At 40.5% G+C, this 13175-nt stretch overlaps 1 protein-coding gene across 1 annotated transcript in view; it reads right to left on the bottom strand.

The window, feature by feature from the left end:
* LOC126334762 (uncharacterized) overlaps window positions 1–13175 on the bottom strand; it is a 94560-nt gene that overhangs the window by 25731 nt on the left and 55654 nt on the right. The window contains exons 2-4 of the mRNA XM_049997340.1: window positions 2820–3004; window positions 2624–2743; window positions 1148–2550 (exon numbers count right to left, since the gene is read on the bottom strand). Of these exons, the coding sequence (XP_049853297.1) occupies window positions 1148–2550; window positions 2624–2743; window positions 2820–3004 (1708 nt within the window). The remainder of the gene's footprint in view (window positions 1–1147; window positions 2551–2623; window positions 2744–2819; window positions 3005–13175) is intronic.

The following is a 13175-nucleotide window of genomic DNA, read 5'->3' as shown; positions in this document are numbered from 1 at the left end:
TACGACGTGAAGACCCATACCACCCGCTGACAGTGGGAGTTCAAGGTCGCTAGTAAAAATGACACAACTACGTAGGTAGTTATAGTGGTAGCTGTACTAAGGATTTCACGTAATGAGTGGCCGTATCAAAAATTGACACATTGTTAGTGGTTGTACCAAGGCTGTCGTCAGCTGTGGTCCAAATCTGATTCACAAGGATAGTAAGTGTAACAGGGTGGCGGTGCCAGAGCTAGGGAGTTGTGGTGCCAATGTGTTGTAAGCCACTGACGATGTCACACAGGGCATTCACTTTGTCATTGAGTTCTCTCCTTCTCTCGAATGGACGTCTTTAGATTCCTCGTGAGTGGAGGAGTATGCAGGCTCCACTGAAGCACCTTATTCTGCAGGCGCTGGAGCGTCTGCATCTGGGAGGCACTATCATGCACACACAGTCGAACCATAGGTCTGGGAAGGGTGGACAATCGTTCAATACACACAAAATTGGTGTCTAAGCTCAGGTTCCTGCTGGTGAAGAGTGGGTACAATACTTTTATCAGCTTCAACCCCATTTGGGTGACATATTTTGTGCGCCAGTGGAAAAGCAGTATATTACCTATCTGGACTCATAGATATTTGATATCCGAAGACCATGGGACCTGAACGCCTGCAATAGTGATGTTGTGTTGGAGGATAGGGCTCCATTTGCTGAAATAGACCGCTGGAGTTGGCGGCATTGGGACAATCTTGTTTTAAAAACACCAAGTGACCATTGCGTCCACCTGCCTCTGGAGATGAGCAATGAGCTGGCTGGTGTCACAGCCGGTCATATAGAACGCTGTATCATTGGTGTGTTGTGGGAGGTCTCAATGTGAGGTGACTGGCATATCATGAACATAAATGTTAAAGAGTATCGGAAACAATCCAGAGCCTTCAGTGGTACCCATCTACACGTGACACATGGTCGAGCTTTTTAGTTGCTCAGCTGCCAAGAAAGTCTGAATCAACTGCTCATGAGTATATTCGTCTGAAGTCTGTGTTTTTCGTGACAAAGGTTACACATTTACCCTCCTGCACATGTTTGCAGTTGTTCCTAATTTTAAATGATAAATCTGCCAAAAAATAAATAAATAAATTAGCTAGTCAGTATAAGTTATTTTACAATAGATACCTTCGGCCGCTGCTCGTGTTCTCCTGTGTCTCAGTATGTGAATGGTAGATTTGTTTCGATGGCCCTTGTAGATGCATTTCTTGAGCTGATTTTCCTTGTCTTATACTAGTTTCATTGGTGCCAAGTTCATCTGTTACATGAAATGGTAATTCTAATTCTGATGCAACAAATAACTGTTCTTCAGTCGTTCTTTTTGGATCTTCCATGTAGCTGCAATCTTTTATTCTGCGTGTATGAACACTACCAGAATCATATGTGACTGATTTGTGCTGTACTGAATTCTCAGTAGTGTTATCATCATTGCCATTGCCAGACACACTGGCAATGTAACTTCGTTTCACATTATCCTTTTTCATAACTTCATCTGAAGGAATGTTTTGTTCCTCTGTTTCAGCACCTGATCTGTATTCCGCATTAGATTTCCTGTTAAACACCAGTGGACGATGCATATTTCCTGTTTTGGGGCTCATGGAATGAAAACACATGCAGTTTTCTCTCACCTGACGATCAGAAACATGGGTTCTGGTTCTGTCATAATCTGTTTGAAAATTCAGCATTAATGGATTAGTTCTCAAATTATTGTGACCATTTTCTTTTAACTGGCAATGGCTACTCTGTTGCTTTCTTCTAGCCTCACTGAAGTCAGTGCTGAAACAAGAGTGTCCACAATTAACAGAAGAATCTTGTTTAGCATATGTCGTCATTCCTCCATTCGTTGGCATCTGAAGAAACATTCCACCAATATATTTTCTTCCTGTAATTTCCATATCTAGAGCTGATTTATTCTGGTCATTACTACAACAAACTGGTGGTCTGTGGTGATGATGATGGTGACTGTGCTGGTAATGAGAATTATCTGAGTACTTAAACGGAATATGTGTTTCATTGTTTCTATTATTTTCATTAGTGCAATGTGCTACATTTATCTCATCTTCTATATTTGAATTTCTTGGTGTTTGGTCCTTCACATGCAATTCACTGCTGCATATCTCCTGTCTATGATCTACTTTTCCTCCGTATGTTGATGAAGTACTATTTAAGCTAATTCGCCGACAAGAATGGCAAAGTGACACACCAGTCTCGTGCATATGTTGTAGTTCATGGTATGAATCCACTGTCGATTTCATGCCCTCTTCTTTTTTTATAGCTGCATCTCCAATAATGGATTGACATTCCTTTCTGTTTTCATTCTGTAGTTTAATTACGTTCTCCACTTTAAGATCTGGAGAAAGTTTACTACTGGCTGAAGTTAATCCTGATACCCAACTGGCAGTAGGCTCAGCAACAAAGCTCTCGTTCTGATCTGCAGGTGTAATTTTATCCCCAAAAGTACGCCTACAAGACTGAGTTTGTGTCAGTGACATTTTAGGTAGTGACATATTGCCTTCTGAGTTTTCTTGTACCTGCGAAAAGAATCATTTATAATTTTTCAGTGCATTTGTAAACTGAGATACTAAACACAAATGATTTCCAAACCTTAACTTCTAGTCTGCAATTTCCTGAAGCCAAAGACGACTGATCTTCATGTTGAAATTGGCAGTTTCTCATTGACTGAGCATTACTCTCTTCTATCAGACGTCTCATCATGTCTGGAAACTGCGACATCGATTAATTTCCTTACAAGAGTTCACTGTTACACATAAAATCAGACAACAAAGTATGGTAAACTTACTGTGAAATTTAGGGGAAAATGCTCTAAGCCTTTGTCCTTCTGAGGTGGCTGAGAAAATGGACCGATGAGACATCGACTATGCATAGCAAACAGAAGCAGCTTGATGTAATCATTACGAAGTTTCAAGTCCGATGCTTCCCGAAGCCTTCGTAGGTGAACCATCCATGCAGCTGCACGTACTCTCTCTGAAATGAACAGAAAGGCGATAAAAATAAAGGATATCGTTCATATTTACAGCCATTCTTCCTTGGATGCAACTTCAGTAAAGTTTGTAGCTGGTCGATCTGCATGAAAACTACCAATAGAAAATTTTAACCCTGATGTTACAATTTCGCTATTTTCTGGTATTTCATTCTACCTAACAAATTACGGTAAAGTCAAAAATTAAAGATTCTTTGACAAGATTTAATTTATAAAGTTTCTAAAACTGTGTGATTTCTGTCATGTTTTGACACATTAAAATGGCCAGATTTCAAATACTACACTCCTGGAAATGGAAAAAAGAACACATTGACACCGGTGTGTCAGACCCACCATACTTGCTGCGGACACTGCGAGAGGGCTGTACAAGCAATGATCACACGCACGGCACAGCGGACACACCAGGAACCGCGGTGTTGGCCGTCGAATGGCGCTAGCTGCGCAGCATTTGTGCACCGCCGCCGCCAGTGTCAGCCAGTTTGCCGTGGTATACGGAGCTCCATCGCAGTCTTTAACACTGGTAGCATGCCGCGACAGCGTGGACGTGAACCGTATGTGCAGTTGACGGACTTTGAGCGAGGGCGTATAGTGGGCATGCGGGAGGCCGGGTGGACGTACCGCCGAATTGCTCAACACGTGGGGCGTGAGGTCTCCACAGTACATCGATGTTGTCGCCAGTGGTCGGCGGAAGGTGCACGTGCCCGTCGACCTGGGACCGGACCGCAGCGACGCACGGATGCACGCCAAGACCGTAGGATCCTACGCAGTGCCGTAGGGGACCGCACCGCCGCTTCCCAGCAAATTAGAGACACTGTTGCTCCTGGGGTATCGGCGAGGACCATTCGCAACCGTCTCCATGAAGCTGGGCTACGGTCCCGCACACCGTTAGGCCGTCTTCCGCTCACGCCCCAACATCGTGCAGCCCGCCTCCAGTGGTGTCGCGACAGGCGTGAATGGAGGGACGAATGGAGACGTGTCGTCTTCAGCGATGAGAGTCGCTTCTGCCTTGGTGCCAATGATGGTCGTATGCGTGTTTGGCGCCGTGCAGGTGAGCGCCACAATCAGGACTGCATACGACCGAGGCACACAGGGCCAACATCCGGCATCATGGTGTGGGGAGCGATCTCCTACACTTGCCGTACACCTCTGGTGATCGTCGAGGGGACACTGAATAGTGCACGGTACATCCAAACCGTCATCGAACCCATCGTTCTACCATTCCTAGACCGGCAAGGGAACTTGCTGTTCCAACAGGACAATGCACGTCCGCATGTATCCCGTGCCACCCAACGTGCTCTAGAAGGTGTAAGTCAACTACCCTGGCCAGCAAGATCTCCGGATCTGTCCCCCATTGAGCATGTTTGGGACTGGATGAAGCGTCGTCTCACGCGGTCTGCACGTCCAGCACGAACGCTGGTCCAACTGAGGCGCCAGGTGGAAATGGCATGGCAAGCCGTTCCACAGGACTACATCCAGCATCTCTACGATCGTCTCCATGGGAGAATAGCAGCCTGCATTGCTGCGAAAGGTGGATATACACTGTACTAGTGCCGACATTGTGCATGCTCTGTTGCCTGTGTCTATGTGGCTGTGGTTCTGTCAGTGTGATCATGTGATGTATCTGACCCCAGGAATGTGTCAATAAAGTTTCCCCTTCCTGGGACAATGAATTCACGGTGTTTTTATTTCAATTTCCAGGAGTGTATTTGATTTACAGATCTGAAATTCACTGTATTTTATTTTGTTTCATATAGACTATAAGCATATGTGCTACTGGAACGTTTTCATAAAACATTAAATTTTTCCAAAGCAAACTTCTTTAAAGTCTTAAAATTTCAAAAATCAGAATTTTTTGTCTTGAAAGAAAAAAGAATGGTTTAGGTCAGTCACCCATTATTTGTTAATTCATGTTAAATTTCATGTTGGTATTCCAGTGGGAAATAAATTTTATTTCACTGCATATTCCATTGCCAAATGTATCACAACTTCACACGGCTTGCAAGAAATGGCATGAAACTATAGTTAAATTGAAATTATTGAATGCTAACTATGTACAGTTGGGTTTATTATTTTAAAAATTTACTAAACCATGTCATATAACAATTAATGCAAATAACATAATGGATGGTTTATCTTTTTATTTTATGTTATTGTTGTCGTCTTCAGTCTGAAGACTAGTTTGATGCAGGTCTGCATGCTACTCTATACTGTGCAAGCCTCCTCATTTCTGAATAACTAGTGCAACCTACATTCATTTGAACCTGCTTATTGTATTCATCTCTGGGTCACCTTCTACAATTTTTACCCCCCCCCCCCCCAACCACACACACTTCCCTCCAATAACAAATTGATGATTCCTCCATGACTCAGAATGTGTTGTATCAACCGATTTCTTCTTCTAGTCAAGTTTGCAGTGAATTTCTTTTCTTGCCAATTCCATTCAGTACCTCCTCATTAGCTATGTGACATACTCATCTAATCTTCAGCATTCTTCATTAGCACCACATATAAAAGGCTTATATTCATTTCTTGTCTGAACTGCTTACCATCTGTATTTCGCTTCTGTACAAGTTTACACCCCAGACAAATGCATTCAGTAAACATTTCCTTACACTGAAATTTATATTCAATTTCTCTTCTTCAGAATAGCTTTTCTTGGAATTGCCAGTCTGCATTTTATACCCTCTCTCCTGCGACCATCGTCTGTTAATTTAATTCACTAGTAGCAAAACTCATCTACGCTTTTAGTGTGTGATTTCCTAGTCTAATGAGTGTGTGGAAGGTAACGAGGTATAGAAAAAGGTGAATAAATTCTACATTGACAACGCTAATTTATTGTATACATTGTTATATCAGAATGTGTGTGCACAGTTTAAAATTCCATGTAAGCGTCTGTGACTTCGAGCAGTCATCTTACATGCCCTGCAATGGAATCCACAGTACTCTGAAGGAAGTCACGTGGGATATTATTGATAACATCCCAAATCTGTGCTTACAAATCTCCCAATGTGCGAGGTTTCATCTAGTACACCTCACTTTATGCCCACCTGCATGAAAAGAAATCACATGGTGTCAAGTCAGGACTTCTTACAGGCCATCCATGAGATGCACATCTTCCCAGTAAACGTCTTTGAAACTTCTCAGATTACCACACACATGGCATTTGCACTCTGGGTTTGAAAGAGCTCCTTCAGATGGATGGAAAATCTCATATTGAAGCCATTCCAAGAGTTGCTATAGGAAGATGGAGCCTGCACTTTGAAGCAGGGGTAGGGACAAATCTACTAGCAGAACATAAAGGCCATGTAGTCATGAACATGTAGACAAATGCCTGTGAGGTCAGTTCAGAAACCAGCATTATGTCAAATGAGAAGTCAGACAGGTAGCACTGAATGGGAGTAAACTGAGAGAGACTCCCAGTTATTCTTATAAGAATAGCGAAACGAACTTGTTTCATCAGATTACTGAGTGGGTGAAGTAAAAAATAAAATAAATGAATTGATAATTTGTTTGCAAATCTTAGTAGTTGGAGAGAAATTTACATCACTTGTCTTTCTGAACACCATATAACCACAGGGATAGATGATCTTCATGTAAGTGGCAATAAGTTAGCTAAAAAAGGAGGAGTCATATTCATAACAAAGGGATATACACACAAAAATGTAAAAATAAGTAGATTCCTTATAGATCAGACATAGATCCATGTGGTTATGAGTTACTACTGGGATACTGAATATTTGTAATTGTTATGGTATATAGCTCTCTACTAAGAAGTTCTCATGAAAGAATTTGGTGAATCATACTGCTCTCTGTCAGACAGAAGGGAGGGATTATTACATTATGGCAATTTTTATGTAAATTTCTTGAAGGAATCTGACAGGAAAAGTGATACAGGGATACTATTAACCACTTATAATTTGGTATCAGTAATAAATTTTCCTACCTGAGCTTCACAAGATACTAGTAATCTTATAGATAGTTTACTAATTCAACAAGAAGAAGTTAAAGAGACATATGCCTATTTGGTGGTAGATCGATTTTCAGATCATGATGAACAGTTAGACACACTATACAACTTAGCTTCATGTGCATTTTGGAACCACTTTAGCAAAACAGTCAGGTAGATTAATGAAAAAACTACTAAAAATTTTAAATAAATATGATTGCATAATTGATGAAAGGAGAAAATATAAAAATGCAGTAAATGGAGCAGGCAAAAAGGAATACAAACGTCTCAAAAATGACATCGACAGGAAGTGCAAAATGGCTAAGCAGGGACGGCTAGAGGACAAATGTAAGGATATAGAGGCTTATCTCACAAGGGGTAAGATAGATACCGCCTACAGGAAAATTAAAGAGACCTTTGGAGATAAGAGAACCACTTGTATGAACATCAAGAGCTCAGTTCTAAGCAAAGAAGGGAAAGCAGAAAGGTGGAAGGAGTATATAGAGGGTCTATACAAGGGCGATGTACTTGAGGACAATATTAGGGAAATGGAAGAGGATGTGGATGAAGATGAAATGGGAGATACGATACTGCATGAAGAGTTTGACAGAGCACTGAAAGACCTGAGTCGAAACAAGGCCCCCGGAGTAGACAACATTCCATTGGAACTACTGACGGCCTTGGGAGAGCCAGTCCTGACAAAACTCTACCATCTGGTGAACAAGATGTATGAAACAGGCAAAATACCCGCAGACTTCAAGAAGAATATAATAATTCCAATCCCAAAGAAATCAGATGTTGACATATGTGAAAATTACCGAACAATCAGTTTAATAAGCCACAGCTGCAAAATACTAACACGAATTATTTACAGACGAATGGAAAAACTAGTAGAAGCCGACCTCGGGGAAGATCAGTTTGGATTCCGTAGAATTGTAGGAACACGTGAGGCAATACTGACCTTACGACTTACCTTAGAAGAAAGATTAAGGATAGGCAAACCTACGTTTCTAGCATTCGTAGACTTAGAGAAAGCTTTTGACAATGTTGACTGGAATACTTTCAAATTCTTAAGGTGGCAGGGGTAAAACACGGGGAGCGAAAGGCTATTTACAATTTGTACAGAAACCAGATGGCAGTTATAAGAGTCGAGGGACATCAAAGGGAAGCAGTGGTTGGGAAGGGAGTGAGACAGGGTTGTAGCCTCTCCCTGATGTTATTCAATCTGTATATTGAGCAAGCAGTAAAGGAAAGAAAAGAAAAATTCGGGGTAGGTATTAAAATCCATGGAGAAGAAATAAAAACTTTGAGGTTCGCCGATGACATCGTAATTCTGTCAGAGACAGCAAAGGACTTGGAAGAGCAGCTGAACGAAATGGACAGTGTCTTGAAAGTAGGATATAAGATGGACATCAACAAAAGCAAAATGAGGATAATGGAATGTAGTCGAATTAAGTCTGGTGATGCTGAGGGAATTAGGTTAGGAAATGAGACACTTAAAGTAGTAAAGGAGTTTTGCTATTTGGGGAGCAAAATAACTGATGATGGTCGAAGTAGAGAAGATATAAAATGTAGACTGGCAATGGCAAGGAAAGAGTTTCTGAAGAAGAGAAATTTGTTAACATCGAGTATAGATTTAAGTGTCAGAAAGCCGTTTCTCAGAGTATTTGTATGGAGTGTAGCCATGTATGGAAGTGAAACATGGACGATAACTAGTTTGGACAAGAAGAGAATAGAAGCTTTCGAAATGTGGTGCTACAGAAGAATGCTGAAGATTAGATGGGTAGATCACATAACTAATGAGGAAGTACTGAATAGGATTGGGGAGAAGAGAAGTTTGTGGCACAACTTGACAAGAAGAAGGGATCGGTTGGTAGGACATGTTCTGAGGTATCAAGGGATCACCAGTTTAGTATTGGAGGGCAGTTTGGAGGGTAAAAATCGTAGAGGGAGACCAAGAGATGTATATACTAAACAGATTCAGAAGGATGTAGGTTGCAGTAGGTACTGGGAGATGAAGAAGCTTGCACAGGATAGAGTAGCATGGAGAGCTGCATCAAACCAGTCTCAGGACTGAAGACCACAACAACAACAGGTTTCTGCAGAATTTTTCGAGGCTACCATCGTTTATCCCCATGAAGTAATCAGTAAGTTTGTGCATCGTTTGCAGTTCAATTGTTGTTTAGCGATTGTGAAGTACCAGTTCATTCCTCAGATGGAACAATGGGATCTACTACAGCTTTTATTTTTCCTATATCAAGGGCATGCAGGTATTTCGATAGGATAGTTAGTCTGTCTCTGTTGGCGATTAATGTATGGCTGTAGCTGAGTTTAGCATTTCTCATGGTTTGGCTGACTTTGTTCTGCTTCTATTTTTGAGCAATACGATTATCAGACGTAGGGCGCAGTTTATATGCCCAGTTTGCAGTGTCTGTGAGATACATCGGCTTTGTAGCTTATCAGTTATCCAATGTGCGGGTTTCCTTCTTACTTTTTCTGATTTATGGGAGCATATTTGGCATATAGTGAAGGAAACAAAAGAAAAATTCGGAGTAAGTATTAAAATCCATGGAGAAGAAAAAAGAAAACTTTGAGGTTTGCCGATGACATTGTAATTCTGTCAAAGACTGCAAAGAACTTGGAAGAGCAGTTGACCGGAATGGACAGTGTCTTGAAAGGAGGATATAAGATGACCATCAACAAAAGCAAAACGAGGATAATGGAATGTAGTCGAATTAAGTCGGGTGTTGCTGAGGGAATTAGATTAGGAAGTGAGACAAAGTAGTAAAGGAGTTTTGCTATTTGGGCGGCAAAATAACTGATGATGGTCGAAGTAGAGAGGATATAAAATGTAGGTTGGCAAAGGCAAGGAAAGAGTTTCTGAAGAAGAGCAATTTGTTGACATCGAGTATAGATTTAAGTGTCAGGAAGATGTTTCTGAAAGTATTTGTATGGAGTGTAGCCATGTATGGAAGTGAATCATGGACGATAAATAGTTTGGACAAGAAGAGAATAGAAGCTTTCGAAATGTGGTGCTACAGAAGAATGCTGAAGATTAGATGGGTAAATCAAATAACTAATGAGGAAGTATTGAATCGGATTGGGGAGAAGAGAAGTTTGTGGCACAATTTGACCAGAAGAAGGGATCGGTTGGTAGGACATGTTCTGAGGCATCAAGGGATCACCAATTTAGTATTGGAGGGCAGTGTGGAGGGTAAAAATCGTAGAGGGAGACCAAGAGATGACTACACTAAGCAGATTCAGAAGGATGTAGGTTGCAGTAGGTACTGGGAGATGAAGAAGCTTGCACAGGATAGAGTAGCATGGAGAGCTGCATCAAACCAGTCTCAGGACTGAAGACCGCGACAACAACAACATTTGTCATATAGTTGAGCAAGTTTTTTAGTAAACCCATGAAGTTGTTCATTTACGTCCAAAATAAGAATGGAGTCTGTCTGTCAAACTATTTCTCATACCTTAGCTGCAAGGTCAGATAACTTAATGCATTTGAAGTCTTGGTGTGTAGTCAGTTGTGGTTTCTTTTCAGCATATTCTAGTGAGTCTGTCATGAAAATTATGTCATGGGCACACTTGCCACCTGCAAATCTTTGAGAGGAATGAATTACATTCTTTGCACACTGGAGAGACTGATGTGTAAAAAATTTATGTTAGTGTTATCAGCTATAATTATATGCATGTGTTTAGATTTGACAGTTGACAGGGCGGTTTCGAAAAAGGCCAACTCACCTACTTTAGTAGGTTTGTAGATGATACATATTGCGCACTTCCTCTTAAGGGATTTGACCTCTGTGAACATATATTTTCCAGTTCTTTATCTCCATTATTATTGGACATGTGTAACACAGTAGGAGATAAATAAAAGCACATGTACATCTTACTCTACCCGTTGCCTGTTACATCACTCGTGTCTTAGTTGTTAGAAAGACACAGGTGTCTAGAATTACGTAACTGGCGGAAATAATTCGTTTTCGCCAGATCCCTGACAAAAGTACTACATCGATGTCTATGTCTGTATTGGTAATTAGAATCTTCAGCATGGAGCACGGTGTGTTCAGATGTAGCATGTGTGAGGATACCTGTGGTTGATACAGCGCCTGACACTGGGTCAGCTACCGCAAGGGACAAGCATGACGAATGTGCAATGGTGAATGAGCTTAAGTTCAGAGAAGAGAACGCACCTCAGTTGGTTTCGGAGAGAAGGGAGGTTGTGTGGACAATACCAGCTAGGCTGGCAGCAGCCATGCGACAGTGCAGTGTTGGTAGGAAAAATTATCATGATAAATAGATCTACAATGATACGTGCACAGGAGTATTAAAACGAAGATAAGCAGAGTTTTCCTAAAAAGATGATTAAATGCAATAATGGCGAGTCATTAAAAAAAACTCAGGTCACCACCAGTACGAGTTTTTCTTCACCACAGAAAAAACTTTCTTATTATAAACATTACTGTAATGTATTAGGAAACATTGTATAAAAATCCAGCAGTATGCATATCTCATCTGAAACTGACAATCAGACCATAAAATCAAATCAATATCAATTATTGTTAAAGGAGAGACAGGAAAGAAGCCATGTTCTTATTATAGACAATGGGAGCATTGTAAAAGACAGTTCGAGTGTAGTAAATATTTTTAATAATTACTTCTTAAAAATAAGTGAAAACACTATCTTGTTGACAAGTTTGCTGAGTTGACACAAAAATCACTTTCATACATTTCTTCAGAAGTTTTCATTGCGTCTAATTCATATAAACCAAGTGATATACTTGTTGTGATTTCATATTAGTGTCTTCGCTCATTGGACTTCTTTCATTCTTGAATTCATTTTCCAATTAGTGTAACTACTATTGTTGGTAAGTTTGTCAAGTAGTAATTATGCCTTCGTGAAAACGGTCTAATCTTTATTCTGTTTCTGCTCACGCCAAGCAAACAAGGTTGAGAAGATTAACAGAAAGTGAACCAGAGTATGAAGAGCATTTAGCATTGCAGCTTTCTAGAATTGCATCAGCTTGATCCCAAGAGACTTTCACGATTTTTCAAAATTCATGCAGGTTTTAGATCCATGTGGACAAAGTCGCCAGTAAAATATAGTCTGAAATAAGGTTTGTGATGACTCTAAAAGGTAGATGTTCATATAGTGTAGATAATGTCTCCAATAAGGCACTACCATGTAATGCTCTCAGTCACTGGGTGTTTTCCCAGAAAGACTGATGTACTCCATTATATAAATTAGGTCTAGGGAAAGGAAGTAAACAAATTATGTGTAAGTGTAGTGGGTTTGAATACTGTAATAGGGGTACAACAGGACAGGACAAATGTAACTACCAAACCGCTAAAATGGAATAACATAAAGCATACCAGAATTAAAAATGCTCTTGTCATAGCACAAAAAAGGCGAGTTTGTCCTAGGCAGAGTTAGGACTGTGAAAGGAGGGAAATAGTTTTTCGTCTTATCAGGTAGCTTCAAAGCTATTTAAATCGAAACATCTTGACATATTCACATCTTTTTACTTGTTGGTGTTAATATCCATGTTACATTACGTCATGTAAAGTAATGTGATGCATGATGTAATGTCATATAATATGACACATGCCATCATGACATCCAACACAACATTTTTCATGTTGTGCAATATGACCAAATATGTCATTAAAGTTTAGGAAGCTTGCGTCGTCACTCTGGCATATTTACTGTTATACATGCACCACACTCTTAGATACTTCCTATTCCAGATGCATTCCACACTTTAGAAGCCAATAAATTTGTGTCTGTTATTTCTTACAGCCCTCATATGTAACAGGGATGGGTTTGGGGAGAAATGGTCCTCTTGGGGAAAAAAATCAACCCACATTCAAAAATTGTTTTAGTGTGTGTGTGTGTGTGTGTGTGGTGTGTGTGTGTGTGTGTGTGTGTGTGTGTGTGTGTGTGTGTGTGTGTATGTGTGTATGTGTCTAAAAAGGAACAAATCCACACCCAGAAATAGTATCACCAGAACAATATTTTTAGCTATTGCCTGTATGCTCTTCAGTCATATATTATGAATTGTTTACTATGGCTGGCGAATCTTTTGGATTTTGGCCACAATATCAGGGACTTCAGCCTATAAAGTGCGAGATACAGGTGTGCCAACACCTAGCAGTAAAAGAGCTCACTGCACTGGGGTAGTAGGGTTAACTCATAAAAAAGC

This window comes from Schistocerca gregaria, chromosome 2 (assembly GCF_023897955.1).
Source record: "Schistocerca gregaria isolate iqSchGreg1 chromosome 2, iqSchGreg1.2, whole genome shotgun sequence".
NCBI classification, from domain to species: domain Eukaryota; kingdom Metazoa; phylum Arthropoda; class Insecta; order Orthoptera; family Acrididae; genus Schistocerca; species Schistocerca gregaria.
The sequence above is the reverse complement of the archived record's forward strand: the minus strand, read 5'-3'. Positions and strand labels throughout refer to the sequence as shown.